This window comes from Nymphaea colorata, chromosome 1 (assembly GCF_008831285.2).
Source record: "Nymphaea colorata isolate Beijing-Zhang1983 chromosome 1, ASM883128v2, whole genome shotgun sequence".
Classification (NCBI taxonomy): domain Eukaryota; kingdom Viridiplantae; phylum Streptophyta; class Magnoliopsida; order Nymphaeales; family Nymphaeaceae; genus Nymphaea; species Nymphaea colorata.
In genome coordinates, this window is record NC_045138.2 from 25142751 (window position 1) to 25150473 (window position 7723).

Sequence of the window (7723 nt, forward strand, 5' to 3'; positions counted from 1 at the left end):
CTTTCCCTTTCCGCCACCTTCCCCACTTTTTCTTTGAAAAAAATAGTCTTCCTCAAGAGAAATATAACAATTCCAATATGTTGAATAACTTCGTTTCATTTTTTTTCTTTTAATTTTCTACCGTTAAACTCGAGTAAAAGCCTCGGAGAACATCACATAGCTGGTTGAGATGAGGGCATATGAAAATGGCATATCTTTAGTTAGATTCCCGTGGAAGTTAGGTGTCTGCAATTTAAGGTAATGGGATATGTTACCTAAGTTGAAGGGTACAAAGATGCGATTGTTGATGTCGATGCAGCTCATGATCCTAGAAACAAGGGGAATGGAAGGGTTTTGGTGTGGCAGTAGGTAGTTAACCTCTTGTTCACCTGTAAAAAATTCCTTGCTGCATTCACAACCGCGTAAGACCCTGATGACATCGTCATCTTGTGTACAAGAAACCACTCTTGCTTTATAAAATGACTGTTGTATGTATGCCTGTTGCTTCTTTCTCAGTCAGTTTCCAACTAAGATTTAGGCATTGCGTGTTGGGAAACTTCTCCGTTCCCCCCAGTTTTGTTCTGTATATAAGCCTTCATATGCTGCCACATCTAATTGAAAGGTCTCTTCGCTTGACGACAATGAATACGACATTTCCAACCCACATCACACCCTTATAAGAATATGTGGAAGAGAATATGTTATTAAAGTTCCCACGCTTTTATCCATGCAATGATGTTCCAGTTAATTAACTATTTCAAGGTCGATTGCATTCAATATTATTATACTTTTGTACATTTGAGTAGTAGATGATTGTTAAAGTAAAATATGTTGTGTTCTTTTCTGCAACGTAACGTGGGAGGATAACCTTGCATTATACGAATAAATTTGATAACAATTTTCACCACCAATTAAGCAGTTAATAAGAAGTTTACTTGAAAAATGTCAAGTTAAAGAACTTAGATGAGTCTCAACCTTGTCATTTTACTATTTCATTTGATTTATTCACGTGAGGCTTGGCGGTTGGACCTCGCCTTCTTCTTCAACCAAAGGCAAGTTAATGAATTGAGACATCTACCACGACAAGTAGTAACGCAGTTTATACTTAGGAGATCTATAAGAAAGGTGTCAAGTTGAAGATCATAGATCAAATCTCAAGATCGGCTTATACATCTGCCCAACACCTATTTAGTGTAAAAATCCCACATCTCCCTAGAATCGATCGAACTCCTGACCCACTTGAGTAGGGAGAGTTGTATGCGCCACAAGCATACGCAGTAAGAGTGGAGGGACATTTTTGTGATTTTTTATATAGAAATGTTCTTTCTTGTCTTTTTATTTTTTTCGATTTTTACTTTTATCTTTATTTCTTTTTTTGTATAAACAGAATTATTTTCATCATTTTTGAAAAAATCAAAAATCATGCACCCATATAACGAGTTTCACCGCCACTTGAAAACACAGACTTCCGGCAAGTAAAATTCGTAATATACAGGTGTCAACCCTACCAAATGATTGAAATTTGGTAACCTATAAAAGCACCACCCTTCTTGCCACCTTTTAAGCATGATTCTCCACTACCAAATACATAAAATAACATTAATCATGCACTAAAAAAATGGCTGGATGCTTGTTAGTGGCTCTGTCTTGGTAGATCATCGATGTCCTGACCTACTTGACTTTGACTCTGTCATATATCATTTCAGCATATTCTAAGGATAACGGCATCCTATTTCAATACATTTCAGTCCGAAAACTTAGGTAAAGAAATAATACAGCAAGCTTTGTGGTTTTGTACATTATCGGCCAAGACATACTCGATCGAGCTAACCAGCTCGGCGGAGGAATTCCAAGTTCATTATTGCAGTCTGGTTGAGACAGTTCACGCGTCACCATGCTTCCGGTCAATGGTTGCAAGTGAGAGAAAATCATGATGTTGCTTCATGAAATAGTTGGTGCATCTCGACGTTAAAATATTTTTCTCAAAGCTCTATTCAATTACACACATATAATATGCATAGCAGATTATGGTGGCTTTTTATATATGTTAGTTGAAGTGCCCAACTGCTTCGAAGTTGCCATATTTTTTCTATTCCGGCCTACTACTCAACTTGGTCAATACTCTACCAATAAGGTGTCCCAACTTTCTGAATTTTCCAATACTTCCAATACAAGCTGGCACAGATCTGCTTTTTCAGAAAACAAGAGCAAATTGCTTTCATTTACGTCTACTGAACAAGTGGATACATATACAAATTTAAGGAAATGAAAGAAGAAGATAATTATAAAGCATTATCCAACGATATACCACAAGATTCGAGGCCGGCTTCTAGAGAAAAGCACAGCTACGTGCAATCTCTTGAGAGAATAAATCATAGACTCATATTGAACAAGGCCCCACCTTTAGAAAAAACCCGCCTGAATCAGGGGCGGAGGGAGGGGGGGCCGCCTACGCCATGGCCCCACCCCAACCAAATTTTTTTAAAAAAATTTAGTGTAAAAATTGATTTTTTTTTTTGTCTTTTTTGAATATAAGTTCAGTAAATCCAGTCTCCATTTGGCCCACCCTTGCAAAAAATTTCGGCTCCGCCCCTGACCTCAATAATGAATGTGAATGCAGTAGTAGACCAGGTAGACGACTCCTCTACGCAGACAAACCTCCTGGCTGTTTCTGTAATATACTATGTGTATCCTTTGCCACAAAAGGTTCCTGCTTGGTGATGTAGGCGTCCCTCCCTTCCATCCAAATGACCAGATGCAGTCAGCTACACGACAGCAAGATCAACGCATGATGCAACGCATGATGTCATATCAAAGATGTATGATACTCTTTTCTTCACTGACCTTAAGTAAAAAACAAGACATAGGTTAAAGAAGAATCACTTATGTGATTATACAATATATATGGAGAGAGAACGAGAGAGAGAGAAGACGACCGAAGTGGGTGATGAACTCTGTCATTGAAAGTGCATCCCACCGAAAAGAAAGAAAGGTTTGGTGGAACCTAACCACAAAGTTAAGTGAGAGTTGACATGAAGGAGTGCATCAGTACCTAAGAGGAAGATGAATCAAATCATGTGGGCGATGCAAGATCAAACGATATGAATGACGAATGACAAGAATAAGATGTGTCGCTACTTCGGTAGAAGTGAGTAATAAACGGAGACAAAGTTGAATAGTCGACCCAAGTTCTTAGGTGGCAGAGGATAAGATCTACGTCCTTGTATAATTCAACATGTGTGCCAAGAAAGGCGAAAGTGACCGAACCGAGTAGGACCTACAACAAATTTATCAAACTCATGAACTCTACGTTAACTTTAGTGCTGTTGATGGAGGTAGAGGGATACAGTACATGTGCCTGGCTTTATGGGAAGAGAAGAGTTATCGTGCACTGGACCAGAGTTGTGATAGAATGTCCAATGAATTGTTGGCAAGTTTCCTTATCATAAGCAAAAGGGAGAAATTAAACTGCAAGAATTGAGAAATCTTCCACGCTCAATTTTTTGGTGTTCTTGGGTTGGGAGCAGGAGCTCTGCCATTAAAGCTGGGGTATGAAGGAGTATTAATGCCAACAAGGATACAGACGCTGAAAAGAGAATTTTAGATCACTTTATTGATTTAATGCTTGTTAAATAAGGGCAAGAAGAAGAGAAAGAAAGAAAGAACTTTGCCTTGCACGTAGGATATTACACCTTTAAGATAATAACAACAACAACAGCAACAAATTAACAATAATTATAGGAATGAGCTCATGGTCGGAGGAGATCTGATCACTCGATATTGTGAGCTATCTGTCTGAAGGCTTCTGCGTGCTCCCGGAAGAGCGTCACGATGACGTTGATGCCGCCCTTGCCCTTCTCTTGTGAAGGTGCAGGGACGATGATGACCAGGCCTTCCATGGGGATCCATGAGGGCATGAAGGCGCAGGGTGCGCCTCCCCCCATGTCCAGCTCGTGGAATTGGAAGCCCAACCAGCTGTTTACCTCCAAGTCTGGGACCAAGAAGTTGTCTTCTACATCTTGTGAGGGCACCAACTCTTTGTCCTTGTTTAGCTCACCAAAATCAATGAACGATTGGAAGTAATCCCTCCCAAGCCTTGCAACTGCATCCTTGATTAACCTTGCTCCATAACCTACACCCTCCTGTTTTTGGCAAAAGGTAAATTTTCGACTCAAATAATCATAATAGCAGATGATGAAGACATTTGTGACATAGTGGAAACTGTGTAATCACTACTCTATTATGAAAAGAAGCATTATTGTTGATGTGGGTGTCATCATGTCTTCGTCGTTTTTTTTTTTCTCTCTTGATTTCTTTTCTTTATGTTGAGGAATCCATCAAGACCAGGCCCCTTTTTGTTTCCCACCTTTAGTGGCAAACGAGGAAAGAGTGGACCAGCATTCATAGGTGGGAACTTTTGATGAGGAGAGGATCTGTTTTCTTCTTATATGGAGTTGCTTCCTTTTGTGCTTCTTGTCTGTTGGTTGATTTTCTCAAAAGGGCTTCCTGGAGAAGAATTCCACTCGGAGAAGCAAGTAAAAGAAAACAACCAAATTTGGTAAGGCCAGTAAGGAGTACCTAACAGTGCAAACTAAGCATCACTTTTAATTTTTGCCACAGGAAGCATTGTTCAGCAGTTGCGTCGACCAAGTTCGTGACTTTCCATCTGCAGCAACTGTGGGGCCATTTACAAGAAGCGTGACCAAGTTCACGAACTTGGTCGCTCTTGTCTGATCTCCACTTATTCGACTCTGCAGAGTCATCTGACGCTCTGCCTTACAGTCTGTGACAAAACTCTTTCACGTATAAAAGGCCTAACAGTATGCATCATCCCGACATAAACAATCATGACTAAGATCTTGCTCTTTTGACTAAAGGTCTACCAAGTTCTCGAACTTCTACTGCTTTTTCGAATTAAACACCGGCTTTTCGTGATCTTGGCAAAGCTTTGAAGTTCATGATCTTGGCGAATCTAGAAATTGACGTGGAAAACGAGAACATGGAGTACTGTAAAAAGGAAAAGGATGGGATGGGATCGGAACAGAGAGACAAACGACACAACAAGTGCTCACCTTCACAAGCTCCTTAGCCTTGGTGGTTGGGTATGCTTCCAAGACCAGGTTGCCGAAGTACTCGTGTGGGATGCCCAGCCTTGGCCGTCCATTGACGAGCACCCTCACGCGGGTGACCTCGTCGTCCCGAACCCCACGGGCAACGGTGGCCTTCCTCCACACATGGGAGAGAATGACCTCGAAGGTGCTGTGCTTGAGGCCTGGCCTGGCCTCCATGGCCCTCTGTTTCAGCTCCCTGATGAAGTCCCACGAGTAGTTCACAATGAGGTTTTCCATCGTCTCGATGTCCGCATTGTCGCCGACGGGTGGTTCCTCAGAGAACTCGGTGTGCTCATGGGGATACTGGCAAGTGGGAGGATCCCTGGGGACAAGCAGACTCTGGTCGTGGATCGGTGGGTGCTCGAGTTCCAAGCCCCGCACCAGCTGCGCCCACGACACGAAGAAGTTGCTCATCGACTGCCCGTCGGCGATCCGGTGGTTGGCGCTGAGGCCGATGATCAGCCCCCCGCAGTCGAACCTGTTGAGCTGGATCATGAGAAGTGGGTTCGAGCCCTCCGGGTAGGGGTGCAACTCGTTCAGGCTAGGGCAGGGCTCCAGCGGGAGAAACTCCTCCAGCTTTCCGGCGACCGTCGTCTCGAAGACGGGTACGCCGGACTCGTCGTCGAGAATGATCGAGGGGGAGTCGGCCGAGAGGCGTCCTGCGAGTTGGGGGAAGTAGGCAAGGGCCTTGGCGAGGCCCTGCTTGATCTTGGCATTGTTGGCCGTCTGTGTGTTGTAGACGAAGAGGACCGCTATGTGGAGGTCGGAGGCCTGTTTGTCGAAGATGGTAAGAGGGATTTCTTTGTTGAAGCTCGTTTCTGGCTTCACAAATGAGGAACTCTGGTGGGTCACCTCCATGGTTAGAGAAAGAGAAACCAGAGACAGAAGTTCAGAAGGAGAGAAGATGGGGAGAGAAGGGTGACCTTTTCTGGTTTATGTTTTGAGCTGCTCTCCTCTCTTGTTCCACTGTCCTATTTATAGTCTCATATCCAGTCATGTAAAGAGAGCGGGTGAAAGAAAGAAGGAAGAGGAAAAAGAGAGAGAGAGAGAGAGAGTGCGTGCGTGCGTGCGCGTCGAGAAAGAGAAAGGGCCACCAACCACAGAGGCAATGAGAGAGAGCGTCTAGAAGAAAGGTAACTGGTTCGCTTTGTCAAGAGTGAAGACTCGAAGCAGCAATGTTTGAACAGAGTTCGTTAGAGACGGCCATGAAAGAGAGTTGCACACGTGAGGAAGGGGAGTTAAAAGGCGATGGCGAAAAGACAAAAAGGGGGAATCCGGAGACGCCCAGCTCCTTCGTCTCGGGCAGTGCGGGACCCACTTCCCTATCGCCCTCTTGGGCCCACCATACAGGTTTTCTTTTCTAGGGGCTCAAGCCTCAACTGCATCCAGATCGGGTCAATATCGGTTCCGAACCAAATCCAGCTACCACTTTTCGCATGCCTCCGATATCCAATGCTTCACATGTTTTACCAGGATGCTCCGTTTGTGAAATGGGCAGGACCCGATCCAGTACCTAGTTGTCTAACCATGGTTGTTCATCTCAACGTACACTAAAACCAGATGAATGACTCTAAAAAGCCATAGCCACCATTCATTTTTTTTATATATATAGACCTCGCACTGCCTGAGATGTTAAGAGGCCACCCAGAGCCCCCTATAATGCATGTGGTTCACATCATAATTGACTCACTCACTGAGTTGGCTCAGGAATTACGCGAGCCAACTCGGATAACTAGTAAACCTAGCCACGAGTCAAGGTTGGCCCGATTAGTCCCTGACTTTGCCTTGCTCAGCCCGACTTGCCCCGACTCGGCCTAACGATCATGACTCGCTCGATTCAGGTTATTTTAAAACTCAACCAAAGCAACGAGTCAACTTGCCAAATCGATGAGTCAACTCGCTGAATCGGTGACCCAATCATCAGCCGATCCGGTCTGAGCTACGGGTTTGCCAACTATGGTTCGTGTTGCCATTGTCTCCTATATGATAAGACAATGCATGACGCTATAGTGGGGACAGAAAAAATTGGCTGAGGGGCATCAATAGGTCTCTAGTTTAGTGGTATGGGTACCTAAACCGCATTAACATGGGTATGTTGTGGGTAAGGGTAGGCATCGGGCCGGTGCGGCCCGGTAAAGGCTGGTCCGATCCGCCCGGTCGGGCCGGGCAGCCCGGCCCGATAACCTGGGTCTCGGCTCGGGCCCAGCCCCGTTTAAAAATAAAAAACTAATTTTCAATCATAAAATATTTTTTTAAATATAAAATTATATTTATTAATAATAAATATATATTATTAAAACAAAAAAAATTTAAAAAATATATTTTTTAAACGTAAACGTGCCGAACCGAGTTGGGCCAAGCCGACCTGGGCCGGTCCGGCGGCAGCTCGGCCCGACGCCCACCCTTAGTTGTGGGCACTATACCTTGCTGGACCTATGTCCATGTCACATTAAAAGATTTCAAGCCTTGGCATGGGCAGTGACCCACACCAATCACACAGTCGACCCACACCAATCACACAGTCCATCCACCAGGGCAGAGCAAACTCAATGGACAGGCACTACAGAAAATTGATCATTGAAATAAAAGTATCATGCTCCAATGTATTAGTTATCATTTTCAAGATTTTCCAA

At 43.9% G+C, this 7723-nt stretch overlaps 1 protein-coding gene across 1 annotated transcript; it reads right to left on the reverse strand.

Annotated features, from left to right (window-relative positions):
- Positions 1-3566: 3566 nt before the first annotated feature.
- On the reverse strand, positions 3567-6273 carry LOC116245866 (tryptamine hydroxycinnamoyltransferase 1-like). Its single transcript, XM_031617458.2, has 2 exons — positions 5052-6273; positions 3567-4121 (listed from the first exon to the last, which is right to left on the reverse strand). Exons 1-2 carry the CDS (start codon positions 5946-5948, stop codon positions 3750-3752), a joined length of 1269 nt encoding a protein of 422 aa, XP_031473318.1. The 5' UTR covers positions 5949-6273; the 3' UTR covers positions 3567-3749.
- Between the last annotated feature and the right edge of the window lie 1450 nt (positions 6274-7723).